The 18,595-nt window shown below is 40.4% G+C and overlaps 1 protein-coding gene and 1 long non-coding RNA gene across 3 annotated transcripts in view; one reads left to right on the top strand and one right to left on the bottom strand.

The window, feature by feature from the left end:
• The window catches only part of LOC106080881 (basic-leucine zipper transcription factor A), a 433,190-nt gene that overhangs the window by 12,490 nt on the left and 402,105 nt on the right, over positions 1 to 18,595 (top strand). For both annotated transcript variants that reach the window (XM_013242487.2, XM_059366478.1), the window contains exon 2: positions 15,788 to 16,695. In XM_013242487.2, coding sequence (XP_013097941.2) covers positions 16,377 to 16,695 — 319 coding nt within the window. In that variant the 5' untranslated portion in view covers positions 15,788 to 16,376. The remainder of the gene's footprint in view (positions 1 to 15,787; positions 16,696 to 18,595) is intronic.
• LOC131996710 (uncharacterized) overlaps positions 1 to 18,595 on the bottom strand; it is a 329,687-nt gene that overhangs the window by 62,183 nt on the left and 248,909 nt on the right. The gene's annotated exons all lie outside the window — the stretch shown is intronic.

Here is an 18,595-nt window from a genome sequence, read left to right as displayed (position 1 = left end):
AGCCTCATAGCGGCATCACTTGTCCCAGTTTGAGTGTACCATCGTGACCGCCTTCAAAAGACTCTTTGCTGTAGCTTCTGCATTTATTCTGACAAAATGACCTAGTCAACGCATCCATTGTATTTTAATACGTTTTACTACGCTAAAATCGTCATACAGCTTATATAGTTCGTGATTCATTCGTCATGCAGCTCATATGGTTCGTGATTCATTCCTCGCTTATATTCTCCATTAACATAAACTGGACCATTTATTTTACGAAGAATCTTTCTCTCAAACACTCCAAGCACTGCCTGCTTTGACAAGTACCCACGCATCGGAACCATATAACAACACGGGTAGTATCAGTGTCGTGTATAGTGTAATCTTCGTCTGTCGAGAGGTGGCCTTGTTTCTTAACTGCTTACTTAGTCCAAAGTAGCCACTGTTTGCCAGGATTATTCCTCGCTTCATTTCAAAACTGGTGTCATTCATTACGGTTACGGCGGTGCCGAGGTAGATAAAGTTGCTGATTATCTCAAAGTTGTGGTTCCCAACTTTCTCCATTTTCTTTATCTGATCGTTTGTACAAGGTGTTCTGGGAGTTGATACCATCCAACTTGTCTTATCTCAAATTACTACCAGACCCATTTTCCCTGATTCTCTTTCGATTCTTTCAAAGGCTGCAGTTACTACTTCGGGTGACCGACCTATGATATCGATGTCGTCGGCTTAGCATGTAGCATGAGTTCTACTGTGATTAGTGTGCCATATCTATTCACATCTGCTTCTCGTATAATCTTCTTCAGCAGGATATTAAAGAGTTCATACGATAGGCTGTCTTCTTGTCTGAAACCTCGTTTGGTTTTTAATGATTCGGAGAGATTCTTCCTATTCTTACAGAGGAACGTGTATCAGCAAGTGTTAACCTGCGGAGTCTTATTAATTTTGCAGGGATACCAAACTCAGTCATGGCTTGAAATAACATTGAATATAAAGGGGTATCGAAAGCGGCTTTGTAGTCAACAAAGAGGAGTTGATTTGTCCTTCTCGGGTCTTTTCCAGGATTTGGCGCAGTGTGAATATCTGGTCTAGGGTGGATTTGCCAGGTCTAAAGCCGCATTGATAGGGCACAATTATCTCATTGACTTTGTGTTTTAATCTTTCACGCAGTACGCTCAAGAGTATCTTGTATGCGATGGGGAGGAGACTTATTACTCTGTAGTTGGCACATTTTGTCTTGTCTCCTTTCTTGTGTATGGGACATAGTATGCTGAGGATCCAATCATCGGGTATGCATTCTTCTAGCAAAATTGCGCAGATAAGCTGATGCATACGCCTTATCAGCGTGTCGCCTCCGGTCTTAAATAGTTCAGCGGGTAACCCGTCGGCTCCTGCTGCCGAGTCACTGCTACTTGTACACTATCGGCTGGGTAAAATGTTCTTCCCATATTCTCAGCATATGATCTGTGTCAGCATATTCTCAGCATGTTATTTTTGTCAGTTACCAGATTTTCTTCTTTGTCTCTGCAGGAGGATGTGCCTACACCAAAGCCATCGGTTTGATGTTTATTTTTTTGGGTAGAATTTCCGGACTTCATTCTGACTTCTGTACATCTCAATTCGGACACACTCACGTCTTTCCATTTCCCTTTTCTTTCTGCGGAATAAACGTTTCTCCTCTCTCCTTTTCTCCCCGTTACCTGTCCTTCATCTTGCGCGTTGTTACTGATTGGTTGTCCTGTATGCCGCAGTCTTGGCTTCAGCAGCATCTCGACACTCTTGGTCGTACCATTGGTTTCTTGGTGGAGGATCTGGTACCCAGGTTCGGATTTCGCTGCATTTTCCATGGAGTGGGTAATAGTTTGCCACTGCGCCGTTTTACCTTCCGGACAAGGAGTGCTTTCATCAAGCAGTTGGTTCAGTCGAGTGGAGTATGACGTTGTGTTTGCAGTTTTTCAATATCCAGCTTCCATTCCCATTATCGGACATTATAGCGTGGAAGCTAAACTTTCCGACGGTTGGACCAAAAATGTCTTCTTTCCCTATCTTCGCATTAAAATCTTTCAGAACTATTTATTTTTATATGAAGGGCGAGACAGTGGTCGTATTCTCCTTCTAGGCGCTTATAGAAAATATCCTTGGTCTGCTCCTCCTTGTCTTCCGTCGGGTCATGGGCACAAATAAGGCTGATGTTGAAGAATTTGGTTTTTATGCGTATTGTGGCTAGTCTCTCATCCACCGATATAAAGTTGTAGACAAGTTTCAGTCTCCGACTAACCACAAATCCACAGCCAAATTCATGCCTCGTGTCATAGCAGCTATGATATAGTTTGTCACTGTTTGGTGTTGTTGTGACGCCATTCCCGGTCCATCACTTTTCCCTGAAGGCGGTAATATCTGCCTTGTACTTTTGCAATACATCCGCCAATGCGTATACTGCACCTTCTTTATACAGAGTCCGGGCATTCCAGATGCATTTCCACAAATCATAGTCGTTTTTTTGTTTGCATGGGTCGTCAACGTTAGGCGAGTGCCTCAAAGAAATTATTATAATTTTCCGGGGACGGGTTACTGGCCCACAAAACTCAAACGCATGGGTTTTGTGTGTGCGTGTGCAGGTATCCCACGGTGTCACGAGCTGCTTGCTCCAAGATCCGATGCTCCCCTTTAGCCGTCCCTAATCAGGGAACAGAAGCTAATATTGACCATTTGTAATTTGAAGGCCAGTATCATTGGCACTTAGTATTTAAATTAGAGCCAGTGCCACCTGACTCCTCACTGAGACTCTCCTCTCGAAATCGCGGACTGCCCGCATTTTCAGCTATGCAAATTTTGCCCATGAACATTCCACTAAGTAGAAGGGGCAAACTTCTTACATATCAATGAGTGCAGTCCGATTCAAGCTTATAAACTCAATGATAAGGGGCCTCCTTTTTATAGCCGAGTCCGAACGGCGGTCCGCAGTGCGACACCTCTTTGGAGAGTAGTTTTACATGGCATAGTACCTCGCAAATGTTGCCAGCATTAGGAGGGGAAAAGCCCCGCTGTTCTGATGGCCTCGCCTGGATTCGAACACAGGCGTTCAGCGTCATAGGCGGACATGCTAACCTCTGCCCTACGGTGGCCTCCACATTTTTAGCTACTCCGCATTTTTAGCTATTCCGCATTTTTAGCTACTCCTAAGCTTCCCGTGATAGTGCCCGTGTGGTGTCCACGGCTATCCCGTGTCGGCCGGGCTATAATCTAATATAACTGCCATAAAGGCCCACTCCCGATTGGCCTTCTATTGCTCCTAGAAGCTTCCATTTTGCTTGGTTTGGCATAAATTTGTTATGCAAAGTAAAATTCTGCCCTTTAACTAAGTTTTGTCTGAATATTCGATTCCCCGGGGCCCAACTTAGTACGCTTTAACTTCTGTTTATTTTTGCATACCTCACACATATGACAGATTTGATTTCAATTTAGGTTAGTTCAAGATTAATTAACTGTATCAGTCATTGAAAAACTTTAATAATTATTCATTTGGGCAGCAGATAAAAGTCAATGATTTTATTAACAAAACGCTTAAACTTCGTTTGCATACAAATTCAATTGATAACATATTAACCAGGATTTTTTTTCATATTTGGCCAAAAACTAGTCATTTCAATTATCCTTTAATGGCTAAAGATAAAAAAATAAATGCTGTGCAGACAAAAATAAAACTTGAGGCCATATTTTGTACATAATTTAAATAAAATAATTGCTTCACTATTCACTAATTTATATAGAATTCATTTCATAGATTGTTTCACGACAAAAGGAAATAAAAATCAAAGCGAAAAAACCATGCGAAAAAAAACGACACGAAATCACTGAAATATGAAATTTGCATTGAATAGTCACAAACAGGCTGCGCAAAGTCATAAATGAAAAATAACAAGTAAAAGAGCGTTAAATTCGGCCAAGTCGTATCTTATATACCCTTCACCATGCATCGCAGGTGACAAGTTCAAAAAAATGCAAAATTTCAGTCAAATCGGATAATAATAGCACCCTCTAGGAGCTCAAGAAGTCGAAGACGGAAAATCGGTTTATATGACAGCTAATTTAAAGATTTAGACCATATTTAGCACAGTTGTGTAAAGTCATACCAAAACACGACGTGCAAAATTTTTGCCGAATCGAAAAAGAATTGCACACTCTAGAAACTAAATTAGCAAAATTAGCAGATCTGATTATGTGGCAGCTATATAAGGTTATGAACCGATTTAGACTGGGCTCAGTCAAAATTGCAATCAAATCGGGTGGATATTGCGCAAATCTGCAGATCGGTTATGGCAGCTTTATAAGGTTATGGACTGATTTGGTACAGTTGTTGATGGTCATAACAAAACACGTCATGCTAAATTTAAGCCAAATCGGATAAGAATTGCGCCCTCTAGTGGCTCAAAAAATCAATATTCAAGATCGGTTTATATGGCAGTTATATCAGGTTATGGACTGATATGAATCTTATTTGGCACAGTTTAAAATTATAACAAAACAACTCATGCAAAATTTCAGCCAAATCGAATAAGAATTGCGCCCTCTAGTGGCTCTAGAAGTCAAAATGCCAGATCGGTTTATATGGCAACAATATCAGGTTATAGACCGATTTGAACCATACTTGGCACTGTTATTGAAAGTGCCAATTGCGCCCTCTAGAGGCTTAAAAAGTCAAGATCTCAGATCGGTTTATATGACAGCTATATCAGGTTATGGACGGATTTCAATCAAACTTAGCACAGTTATTGAAAATCATAACAAAACACCTCATGCAAAACTTCAGCCAAATCGGATAAGAATTGCGCCCTCTAGCGGCTCAAAAATAAAAATCCCAGATAGGTTTATATGACAGCTTTATCAGGTTATGGACCGATTTGAACCATATTTGGCATAGTTATTGGAAGTTATAACAAAATACGTCGGGCAAAAATTTCAAACAATTCGGATGAGAATTGCGCCCTCTAGAGGCTTAAGAAGTCAAGATCTCAGATCGGTTTATATGGCAGATATATCAGATTATGGACCGATTTCAATCATACTTAGCACAGTTATTGAAAATCATAACAAAACAAATCATGCAAAATTTCAGCCAAATCGGATAAGAATTGCGCCCTCTAGTGGCTCAAGAAGTCAAGATCCCAGATCGGTTTATATGGCAAAAATATATCAGATTATAAACCGATTTAAACCATATTTGGCTGAGTTATTTAAAGTCATACCAAAACACCACGTGCAAAATTTCAAGATCATAATATTGGAACACCAGCAGTGCAAACAAACAGGGGCCCGATTATGCAACCATTACCCAGTTTCTTAAGATTCGGAAGTCTAGATTAGGTAAAGACCCTAATATTAAAACATCAGGCAGTGCAATGACGGGAAACTCAATGCAACCTAAGGAACAGAGAGCAGACAATGAAATCATCATCCACTCCCAAGAAGCCCATCTAATGGAGGACCAATGATTGAGGTCATCCAGATAAACCTCCACCGAAGCGAGACAGCTACTCACGCTCTGATGGAGAAAATCAGCAAGGGCAAGATTCATATTGACTTAATTCAGGAGCCATGGACGACCCGGAACAAAGTTTCTGCTCTGAACCATATCAATTAACAATTATTCTATGCTAAAACGTTACTTGTCATAAAAATGTAAATTATGTATCTTCCCTAGAGTTGTCAACGTCGGTTGCAACAGTGATGAGACAGGAAGACGGTGGCATCACTTTATCTGCTATTCGACTCTCCGCTACCTACGTTGGAGCTGCAGCGGTTGGTAGGGAAAGAAAAAAACAGACAGGACATGAGGTACTTATAGGGTGCGATTAGAATTCTCACCACGTTTCGTGGGGTAGTACCCACATTTATAAGCGGGGCCAAGCCCAGGTAGAATTCTTGAATGATAACGACCTAATAACACTTGATATTGGTGACACTGCTACCTTGGTTAATAGGATTAGGGAGGAGGTTTTAGATGTGCCAATTCGTTCGGAAAATCTAATCGATGAGGTTCAGGATTGGAGGGAATCCAAGGAAAACTCCTTCTCTGACCATCGCTTCAGCTGGGCAAAATTCGGGAGACTACTCAGAAAAAGACTTGGGCAAGATAATTTAGATTGCCTAAGCATAGAAGACATTGCCGACAATGTCAACAGGATTACGACTGCAATAGTGGAGTCTTTCGAATATAGTTGTACTCTTCGAGAAAGGAAACCAGTCCAAGAATAACCCTGGATGATCGGGCAGATTCGCAAAATTGGGAAAGATTTCCGCAGATTTTATAACAGAGCTGGTCGTAAAAAAGCAGTAGTTTATTAGGATGTGTATCACACACGGCTCAAGAAACACAATAAGATTACCAGTGCGACAAAACGTCCCTTCTGAAAGCTTTTCTGCGGACAGGTCGATAGCGTTAATGACGCCGCCAAGATGAAAAAGTTTCACTCAAAAACCCATGTCCAAACTGAAACTTTAGTAGACGATATGGGAATGAGAGCATAGACAAACAAGGACATGTTGAGGCTTTTGATGAAAACGAGTTTCTATTGATACGACGGGACTCACGGAGACACCGAAATCTTGGAACAATGATGTGATCGAAGGTTTATAACTACGAAATTAATGGTGAAGGAATGCTTGAGGTGTTTCAGACCACTTAAGTCACTCAGACCTGATGGGATATTTCAGGCGTTACTACAAAAGAGGACAGACGATCTGGCGCCCCACCTTGCCTGGGGCTTGCATAAAATCTGAAAGTCTTGCAGGAGGCAAGGGTGGTAATTTTACCCAAACCCGGCAAGGCAAGTAATGCGACACCAAAGGCCTACAGACCTATTAGCCTTATGTCCTTTCCACTCAAAACCATGGAACGTATTGTGGATACCATTTCAGACCACTTAAGTCACTCAGACCTGATGGAATATTTCCGACGTTACCGCAGAAGGAGGCAGGCTATCTGTCGCCCCACTTTGCATATAATCCGAAAGCTTGGCAGGGGCAAGGGTGGTATTTATACCAAAGCCCAACCAGGCAAGTAATGCGACACCAAAAGCCTACAGAACTATAAGCCTTACGTCCCATCTACTCAAAACCATGAAACGTATTGTGGATACCATTATAAAGAGTAGCACATCCAGCGAAGTGCTTAAATACAGGACAAGATGCCTATGTCAATGGAAGGTCGGTGGAGGCTGCCCTCCACGAAGTTGTGCATTAAATAGAAGAATCGTTCGTACGAAGACGTCCACTTTGCCAGTATGCATTGACATCGAGGCGGCTTTAAACAATGTTCGAATTGACACACTGTTCCAATCCTTAGACCAGTAACGGGTGGACCGGGTTCTTAGAAACTGGATAAACCATATGCTAAGGAACAGGTGGATAAATTGTGAGTCCCATGGCATAAGCATTAGGAGTGACAGGAAACATAATTGGAAGTGTCACATTCAGGAGCGTACTCGAAAGGCTCACAAATGATGGGCACTATGTAGACGGGCCGCGACTCGAAATGGGACCTTAATCCTAGGTGGCTCTGCAGAAGCGTGATTAGACCAATACTTACAAACGCCTCAGTAGTTTGGTGAACTGCTATGAAGAAAAAGTGCAACATAAGGACCTTAAAATAGGTTCAGAGAACATGTTGTCTTGGCATAGGCGGAGAGATGAGGACCACGCCCTCTAGGGCACTGGAGACTATTTTAGATATCCGACCCATAAACATATTTACATATGAAATGTGAGGCAGCCACTGTCACTATGAGACTTAAAGAGATGGGAGAATGAATTGAGGATGGGAGCAGCTTATACCATGGAGGTATAATCGAGGCGACGATTATACCTCTACCTGGAAGGAATGGAAGAGGTTTCCGATCGGATACCTGAGACGACACTTCAGGTCGAGTGCCAGCGGAACAGTGTTGGACTGACGGAACCCTAGTATTGCTATCTGGGAGACCATGTTACACGGATGGACCAAAGCTAGAGGACAGAGTCAGCCTGGGGGTCTACATTGAGAACCCAGGGATTGAGATCTGTTTTAGACTGCCTGACCATAATACAGTCCTGCAGGCGGACATCCGGGCATTGACGGAATGCGTGAGGTGTTGAGGTGCTAATGCTAGGACGTCGTAAAGTAAAATGGCCATAAGGGCAATAACAACCAGGAAGGTAAGATCATGAACAATCTTGGAATCTAAGAAGGAGATTAACTCCTTCTCTGGTCATAGCACAATCCGCATCGTTTGAGTGCCGGGCCATAACGGAGTAAGTGGAAATGAATGGGCAGACGATTAACCCGAAGCTTTTCGGATCAACGCATTCCGAGTTAGAGGCGTGGGCGTCGAATGCGCATATAGCACTGTGACACCGTGTGTTGGACGGCGAAAATTCTATGGGGTGATCCCGATTATGAGAGGACGAGGCTGTTACTGCAATAATATACGAAGGAGGTCAGTACAGCTCTCGGTAAACATTGTACTACGAGCTCACTTATCCAAAATGGGTGCGGCATGTGATAGCATATGCAGGGTATGTGGGGAAGATGAAGAGACGTTGGAGCATTTCCTATGTCATGGCCCGGATTTCGCGGCTAAAAGAGACCGGTACTTAGGAGGGGACACAATACCATACATGAACCCAACTTAGGGGCGTGGCATGTAAAACAATTAAGGGTTTTGTAAGTAGCACTGAGAGTTTTGTAAGCCGATTATTGGAGTATGTGTATGGTGGCATGAGGTAGATTAATATTGCACCCTCTTTTCAACTTAACCTAACTTATATCAGGATATGAACTGAGCCATACTAAGCACAGTTGTCATTAAAAAAAATGCAAAAACATGCAAAATTTCAGCAAAATCGTATAATAATTGCGATCTCTAGAGACTCAAGAAATTAAGAACCAAAATCGGTTTATATGACAGCTATACGAACAAATGGAACAATATGGCCCATTTACAATCCCAACCGAAGTACAATCCCAATTTGGGCAAAATTTCAGGTGCCTAGCTTTATTACTTTGAAAGTAAATGTATTTTCCACAGACGGACGAACAGACAAATGGATATCGCTTAGCCGACTTAGAATGTCAAGACGATCAATAATTTATAGACTTTATGGCATCTTATACGCATACTACTAGTTGTTGCAAATGGAATGACGAAATTAGTATACCACCATCATATGGTGGAGGGTAAAAAAACAAAGCAGCAATTAGTAATAAAAAAAAAACAAAACATAATTGCTGACAGCTGGAAAAAAAAATTAACAATAAAAAAATTGCCGGAATATTTAATTATCTTCTTTTGACGAGTTTAAACGAATCGTATCAACCAATTGATGTATACAATGACAAAAAAAAAACTGTGTGAACTGAGCATTCATATTAAAGAAATTTAACAAAAAATTGTTATCATCCTGTATAAAGTGAAAACAAACAAAACATATATAGGAGTAGTAAAAAATAATGAAATATTAAATAACAGTGTCTCTATGCGGAACTGTGTAAAGCCACGTGGCAAACTTTGTACACTGTGACAGAGACAAAAAAAAAAGAGAATCCCTTACAAAAACAACTACAACATCATACAAATTCCAAAATATCCTGCTTTGGTCGACTACGATTGAAGTTTTCATCACAAATTACCACCTGGAGATTTGAGAGCAGGACTATGGCGTCGTAAAAACTCTTGCACACACACACACCCAAACAACAAAACGAAACTGAAACGAAAGCGAAAACAATGCCAAAACTCTCAAGCATTGTAGCTGAACAAATGTGAAAATTCCTTTGATTAAAGGGCAAAAGAAAAGCGGGAATAAACACAAACATAAGCACACACACACACACACACAGCCACAGACAACAACAAGAAGTACAAAATGTATACACATTCAACAGCATTACATTGACAGACAGTCATTGAAGTCGTCCTCGACGACGTCCTTCGTACTCGAAGTGTTAAATGTCCTGCGAGGCATAAATATTTGTTGGTTGTCCAAGACTTGCAGATAGTAGCAGCAGAAGTCAGCACTGGCCAAATTAATTCCAGTGAATACAAAATCTTAACTACATATTTATTCATTGGATTGGCCAAAAGCTTTTCTGTTTGCCTTGTCTATTTATGTATGTTTGTATGAGTGTGTAAGTGTTGTGGGTGAGCGAATGAGTGAACTTTGTGTACTTGGTGTTGCTAAGGCACAGCCCATGACATACACCGCCAAACATACATAAAACAGACTTACTACCGAAATGCGGCAGCAAGAATAAATATTTGCCAGGACATTCCAAATACGAATATATGAAGAAAACGCACCATTGTCGCGTACTCCTATATTCGTGCAAAAGTGTTTTATTTCACAAAGATATCTCTGTGAGATAGCAAAAGAAAATTTATGATTAAGTTTTAACCTTATTTTTGTTGTAGTTTATGAAGCGATCTAATAACTTTTAATGGTTTCTTTGTGCCTATTATACCTATGTTTATTAGAAGCTTTTGCCATGTTTGCCATGGGTGAAAATAAGATATATGAAGAGAGAAAAGTTTAAGGAAAGCAAACTTAGGAAACCAATTTATGTGACACCTTCAAACAGTAGAACAAAAAATTAACTTTCGAAGGCAGAAACTTCGAATTGCAATTTTTATACCCTCCACCATAGGATGGGGGTATAGTAGCTAAGTCATTCCGTTTGTAAATGCAAATTTTGCTCATGAACCACTTAGCCACTGATTCCACTAAGGAACAGGGGCAAACTTCTCACATATCAATGAGTGCAGTCCGATTCAAATTTCAGCTCAATGATAAGCGGCCTCCTTTTTATAGCCGAGTCCGAACGGCGTGTCGCAGGGCGTCACCTCTTTGGAGAAAAGTTTTACATGGCAAAGTGTTACAAATGTTGCCAGCATTTGGAGGGGAAAACCACCGTTGAAAATTTTTTCAGATGGTCTCGCGAGGATTCGAACGCTGGCGTTCAGCATCATAGGCGGACATGCTAACCTCTGCGCTATGGTGGCCTCCGTTTGTAACACCTCGAAATATGTATCTAAGATCCCATGAAGAATAAATAATTTTCATATCATGACATTTTATGTCGATCTAGCCATGTCCGCCCGTCTTTCCATCCGTCAGTTTGTAGAAAGCACGCTAACTTTCGAGAGAGTAAAGCTAGGCGCTAGAAATTTTTCACAAATATACCTTACAAGCTGACCCGGGCCCGCTCCGCTGCGCCTTCTTTTACTTTATATGGAACACAATTTCCTTGGAATATTTATTTTCGACCATTAAAGAGCTTTTAGTGAAATACCATGCTACGAAAATATTTAGTATATCGCTTGACAAGCAGTTTAACAATATAAGTGCCTTTATCTGAATCCCATATGATCTCTATCGGTCTACGAATTTAAGTTTGGATGTAAGGTGCACTCCATTCTTAAAATACTTCATTTCAGCCCGATATTCTCATGATGTCTGATTTAATGGTGTTTTCGGGGGAGAGGTGGTCCCCCAGATACTCGGCCCTGAAAAAAGATCAGCATCGTGCTCTTGTCTCAAATACCATTTATTTAAACCCCATATTGCCATTTGCTGAAGAGGAGTTTACAGGATGAGGCGTCTCCCAAACACATGGCCCCAAAATAGGTTATCAAATTCGTTTTCTAATCTCAAATACCTTTTATTTGAGCCACATATTGGCATGGTCGAAAATTTTTTTCCCTTTGGGGGTGTTTTGGGAAAGCGGTGATGCTCTTAATAAAGGGTGATTTTTTTGAGTTTAGGATTTTCATGCATTAGTATTTGACAGATCACGTGGGATTTCAGACATGGTGTCAAAGAGAAAGATGCTCAGTATGCTTTGACATTTCATCATGAATAGACTTACTAACGAGCAACGCTTGCAAATCATTGAATTTTATTACCAAAATCGGTGTTCGGTTCGAAATGTGTTCATTCACCGTAACGTTGCGTCCAACAGCATCTTTGAAAAAATACGGTCCAATGATTCCACCAGCGTACAAACCACACCAAACAGTGCATTTTTCGGGATGCATGGGCAGTTCTTGAACGGCTTCTGGTTGCTCTTCACTCCAAATGCGGCAATTTTGCTTATTTACGTAGCCATTCAACCAGAAATGAGCCTCATCGCTGAACAAAATTTGTCAAAATTTGAACACATTTCGAACCGAACACTGATTTTGGTAATAAAATTCAATGATTTGCAAGCGTTGCTCGTTAGTAAGTCTATTCATGATGAAATGTCAAAGCATACTGAGCATCTTTCTCCTTGACACCATGTCTGAAATCCCACGTGATCTGTCAAATACTAATGCATGAAAATCCTAACCTCAAAAAAATCACCCTTTACATTGCCCTACATTTGGATATCAAATTCGTATTCTATTCCCAAATACCTTTATTTGAGTCCCATTACGCGATGGTCAGTAAAAACTTGCTGTTTGTGGGGTATTTTGTGGAAGGGGTAGAACCTAGAAAATTGGTCATGAAAGTGGGTGTCAATTCTTGCTCTACCCCCAATACCTTTAATTTAAGCTCCACATTGACATGGTCGGTAAACATCACCGATTTAGGGGTGTTTTGGGGATTGGGGTGGTCCCCCGTGCACTAAGCCCGGAAAATATATCAGCAACGTGCTCTATTCTCACATATTTTATACCATTTATTTGAACCCCATATTGCCATTGGCCTTCGTTTTCAAATCTCATTTAAACTCCTCATTGCAAAAGTCTGCAATTATGTCCGGTTTGGGGTATCGGCCCCAAAAACTATAAATATTTAGTTCCACTCCCTTTAAGACCCAAATTGTCTTGCTAAGCCAATACGTCCTATTTAAGGGTTGTTGTGGTGGTGGGACGTCCCCCAGGCAGTTCGTCCCTAATATTGATTTAAGGTACATAGTCTACTCCCAAATACCTTTAATTTGAGCCCCATATTTCCATGGTCGGCAAACATGACCGGCTTGGGGGGTGTTTACGGGGACGGAGCCTTGAAAATATATATCGGATTCGTGTTCTACTCCAAAAACCCTCTTATTTGAGCCTCATATTGCAATAGTCAGCAAATACTTCCTATTTGGATGCTGTGGGGGTGGGATGGCCCCATAGGCACTTTTACCGAATATTGATATCAGATTCGTGCTTTACTCCCAAAGACCTTTCATTTGAGCCCCATATTGCTATGGTCGTAAATTTATCCTCTTTTGGAAATGTTTTTGGGGAGAGGCGGTCCCCTAAACAATTGGTCCCATATTTGGATATCAGATTCGTATTCTACACTCAAATACCTTTTATTTAAGGCCCATATTCCTATGGTCAGTAACTAATTCCTGTTTAGGGGGTGTTTTGGGGAAGGGGTGGACTCCCAGAAACTTGGTCCCACATTTGGATATTAGATTCGTATTCCACTCGCAAATACCTTTCATTTGAGTCCCATATTGCCATGGTCGGTAAATATGTCCGATTTAGGGGTGTTTTGGGGGTTGGGGTGGACCCCCTAACACTTGGTCCGACAATTGGATATTAGATACGTTTTTTCATCCTAAATATCTTTCATTTGAGTCCCATATTGACGTGATTGGTCTAAATATGTGTTTGGTAGTTTTTAGGGTGGGGCGGCCCCCCCTTAGTACCCTATCCGAAATTTGGATATCAAATTTTTTTAGGTTACTATTTTGTAGGTTACTATAAGAGAGCACGCAAAATTTCGCTTAACTCGCACCACCCATCTCCGAAATCTGGCGTTTCCAAAAATTAGGGTAAGGGGGAGGGTCCGCCGCCCCTTCAGATAAAAATAATGTAGTACCCTATTTTCACCACGGGGTCATTATGCACCATCTGTGAAAATTTCAAGAAAATCGGTTCAGCCGTTTTTGAGTCTATAAGGAACACACAAACAAACAAACAAACCTACAAACAAATACAAATTGATTTTTATATATAAGATTAGTGTAGGTCGGTTGGGATGGTAAATTGATCAAATTGGTCCATATTTTAATATAGCTGCCATATAAACCCATCTTGGGTCTTGACTTCTTGAGCATCTAGAGGGCGAAATTCGTATCCCATGTGGCCGAAATTTAGCATGAAGCGTTTCGGTACCACGTTCAATAACTGTGCTAAGTATGGTTCATATCAGCTCGTAACCTGATATAGCTGCCATATAAACCCATCTTGGGTCTTGAATTCTTGAGCCTATAGAGGGCCCAATTCCCATTCGATTTGTCTGAAATTTTGCATGAAGAGTTTTGTTATGACTTCCAACAACTGTGCCAAGTATAGGTTAAATCGGTTCATAACCTGATATAGCTGCCATATAAACCGATCTTGGACCTGGACTTCTTGAGCCTCTAGAGGGAGCAATTCTTATCCGATGTGCCTGAAATTTTGCTTGTGATGTTTTGCTATCACTAGCAACTGTCTCAAGTATAGATTAAAGCGGTTCATAACCTGATATAGCTAGCATTTAAACCCATCTTGGGTCTTGAATTCTTGAGCCGCTAGAAGGCGCAATTCTCATTCGATTTGTCTGAAATTTGCATCAAATATTTTGTTATGACTTTCAACAACTGTGCCAAGTATAGGTTAAAGCGGTTTATAACCTGATATAGCTACCATATAATGCCATCTGGGGTCTTGAGTTCTTGAGCCTCTAGAGTTCGCAATTCTTATCAGATGTGCCTGAAATTTTGCACGTGATGTTTTGCTATCACTTTTAACAACTGTCTCAAGTATAGGTTAAAGCGGTTCATAACCTGATATAGCTAGCATATAAACCGATTTTGGGTCTTGAATTCTCAAGCCCATAGAGGGCGCAATTTTCATTCGATTTGTCTGAAATTTAGCATGAAGTGTTTTGTTATGACTTCCAACAACTGTGCCAAGTATAGGTTAAAGCGGTTCATAACCTGATATAGCTGGCATATAAACCGATCTTGGGTCTTGAATTCTTGAGCCCATAGAGGGCGCAATTCTCATTCGATTTGTCTGAAATTTTGCATAAAGTGTTTTGTTTTGTTATGACAACAACTGTGCTAAGTATGGTTTAAATCGGTTCATAACTTGATATAGCTGCCATATATCCCGATCATGGACCTTGACTTCATAAGCCAATAAAGGGCGCAATACTCATCCGATTTCGCTGAAATTTTGCACAAAGTGTTTTGTTATGACTTCCAACAACTGTTCTAAGTATGGTACAAATCGGTTCATAACCTGATACAGCTGCCATATAAACCTATCTTGGGTCTTGGCTTCTTGAACCAAATAGAGGGCGTCAGTATAGCTATTGGTATCATAACGGGACACATAGGACTACGTGATAAGTGATAACATGTGTAGGGTATGCGGGGAAGATGATGAGACGATGGAGCATTTCCTTTGTCATTGCCCGGCTTTCGCGTCTAACAGATACCGGCACTTAGGTGGAGACACAATACCAGACATGAACCTAAGGGGAGCGGTATTGAAAACAATGAAGGAGAAGGAGCACGGAATTGCTAACTTAAAATTTTCTTTTAGAGCACACAACAAGCCGATGACTGTCTTAGCTGTATTTCCATAGTGGCATGGGGCTGATCAATATCTGCGTCCTCTTTTCAACCTAACCTAACCTCAGTGTTATTTCTTAATGATCAGAGGATTTTTGAAAACTTTCAGCAATATCAAACCCCAAAACTCTTTTCACGATTTAAATTTTTATATAAATACAAAACATTTTCAATATTGATATAGTAAATAATTCATTTTATTCTTCTATTATGTCGTTTTAGATAATCGCTACATAAATATTTGTGAAATGTTCAAACCATAGAGTGAAGCTATAAAGCAAAAAGAAAAAGAAAAATACTAAAAAAACAATAACAAAAAGAAAATTCAACAAACAGACACAAAGGCTTTTATCAAAGCTCACATTTATCATTCGCAGTGCTTTGTATTTCTGCGAAGACCCAACGCATGGAGCATAAGGTCTTAAATCGCATTAAGCAATAAATTTTAATTTAAATCAAACGTGTGTTACTGTCATTCGTATTGACTTGGCATTGCCTACCTTTGCAAGGCAACAGAAGCCGCCGCATACACACACAGACACATTTTAATGCCTCAAGCAATTCAGTGTGAAATTGTGAGTTGTGAAAAACGCGGGGAAAGCAGTAAATAAAAGACAAAAAAAAACTACGCCGTGGCGTATTGTGACAGTGAAAATTTAAAACAAAAAATAATACCCACACACTCTCTCACACATACCCACTTATGTAGGCAAACATATACGCTTGACATCGTAGTATTGCATATCTGTCAATATACGAAAAGTAAATTTTAAAATTTTCTGAACGTGGCGTCATTACTGTGAAATGGACAATGTGTGACATTAACTGCATATGGTTATTTAATCTACTTGTGGCGTTTGTTTTAATTATACAACAGCAACAACACAATGTTGTAGTTGTTGCTGATGCCACCACCAACAGCCTTAAGGATCACCACCTTCAGCAGCAAAGGCATTTGCAGGCGCTGCCGCATGGCAGCAAACAGCAGAGGTCAGCGTATGCTGACATTACATCATACGCCTCAGCATCGGCCGCAAAATACTTACATCAACATTCATTACCCAAAGCGAATGTGGTAAAACGTGAGATTCGCAATGACAAGAATACGGATTTTATTTCATATTTAAGTGGTAAGTAATGGCATATAAGAATTGCGCCGAAAAGGCAGAAATAATACGAACTTCTTAAGACTTTTCCCAATTACACAGGCAGAACGTTGAATAAAGACAGACACCCAGAAAGGGGACCAAAATCATGAAGTACTGCGTTATAAATAAAACTTTAAGGCCCTATAACAGCAACTGAAAAGTTTTTAGGGGCTACCTTTGCAGCCAGTTGATTTAAGTCGCCTTTTTTGTAATGCAAATTGAAACGTGAGCCAACCAAAAATACGACATTTTTGGTTCCCAAAGGCACGACATTAAGAATGCCGCTAAGTACCAAATGCTTGAAGAATTTTTGAATTCTACTTTAATTTCCCTTAACGATAAAATATTTTTTTTTCGAAACCATAAAAAAGCTATTTAAAGCACATTTCAGCATAAGGAAACATGAATCCTCATTTTTTGTTTTTGGAATATGACTTCCAACTGTTCAAAGAAGGTTATTTTTAAATCCAAAATGTTAATTACGTGAACAAATTAGGAAACGGCATTGGGAATTCAGAGTACGATGAAATAATATGGGGGAAGTTAATTTCTAAAAATTTTAATTTAAACTAATAGTTTTTGCAACCCGCCAAGGAACTCGGGCTGGAAAAAGGTACCCCAATGAGGTTTGATTGGCATAACATAAACGATTAAAATTACAAAATAAATTTTTCCCATCACAAAACACTTTTTTTTGTCAAAAGTCAGAAAATTTACAGTGAACAATGGGAGTCGACAGAACTTACCGAGACACCGGAATCTTGCAAAAATAAGTTTCAACGAAGGCTTATCATTACGGAATTTACGGTAAAGGAAGCTTTGAGGAGTTTTAAACCATTTAAGTCACCCAGACCTAATGGAATACTCGTATTTCCGGCGTTACTACAGAATGAGGCCGACTATCCGGCGACCCATCTACCCACTATTTTCACAACGCGCCTAGGACTTTGAAAGAATCGAAAGAGAGTCAGTGAAAATGGGTCTGGCAGTAAATGGAGATAAGACGAAATGGATGGTTTCAACTCCCAAAAAGCCTTGCACAACCGAGCAGATAAAGAAAATGGAGAACGTTGGGAACCACAACTTTGAGACAGTCAGTAACTTTATCCACCTCGGCATCGCCATAACCGAAACGAATGACACCAGTTTTGAGAATAAGCGAAGAATAATACTGGCAAACAGAAGCTACTTTGGACTAAGTAAGCAGTTTAGAAACAAGGTCACCTCTCGACAGACGAAGATTCCACTATACAAGACACTGATACTACCCGTGCTGTTATATGGTTCTGAAGCATGGGTACTTGTGAAAGCAGATGAGGCAGTGGTGGTTTGCATTGACATCGACGGGCTTTTAAACAATGTTTGAATAGACGCACTGATCCAATCCTTAAACCAGCACCGGGTAGAAGGGGCCTTTAAAGACTCGATAAACCATATGCTAAAGAACAGGTGGATAAATTGTGTGTCCCATGGCATAAATATAAGGGAGAAAGTGGTACAGAGCACGCCACAGGGGGGCATTTTATCGCCACTCCTATGGGTGACCAACAGAAATAAGCTATGGCGAATGCTGACTGAGGAGGGATTTGAATCCGTCTTCTACGCAAACGATGTTATAATACTTCTAAGAGGTTAAGGTTCGAACCAGCTTTGCAGAAGGGCCGAAACGAGAGACTTAAGGCGATGCGAGAATGGAAAGAGGATAGGAGCAGGTTATACTATCGTGGTATAATCGAGGCGACGATAGGTAACGGGATGTATTAGAAAAGGTTTCCCATAGGATACCTGAGATGACAATGCAAAAATTTCAAAAAAAAAATTGTTACTCCAATTTCTTGAATTTTATAAAAGAATAGCTGAACTGGGCCCACTCTGTTGCGCC

This window comes from Stomoxys calcitrans, chromosome 4, assembly GCF_963082655.1.
Source record: "Stomoxys calcitrans chromosome 4, idStoCalc2.1, whole genome shotgun sequence".
Lineage (NCBI taxonomy): Eukaryota > Metazoa > Arthropoda > Insecta > Diptera > Muscidae > Stomoxys > Stomoxys calcitrans.
The sequence above is the reverse complement of the archived record's forward strand: the minus strand, read 5'-3'. Positions and strand labels throughout refer to the sequence as shown.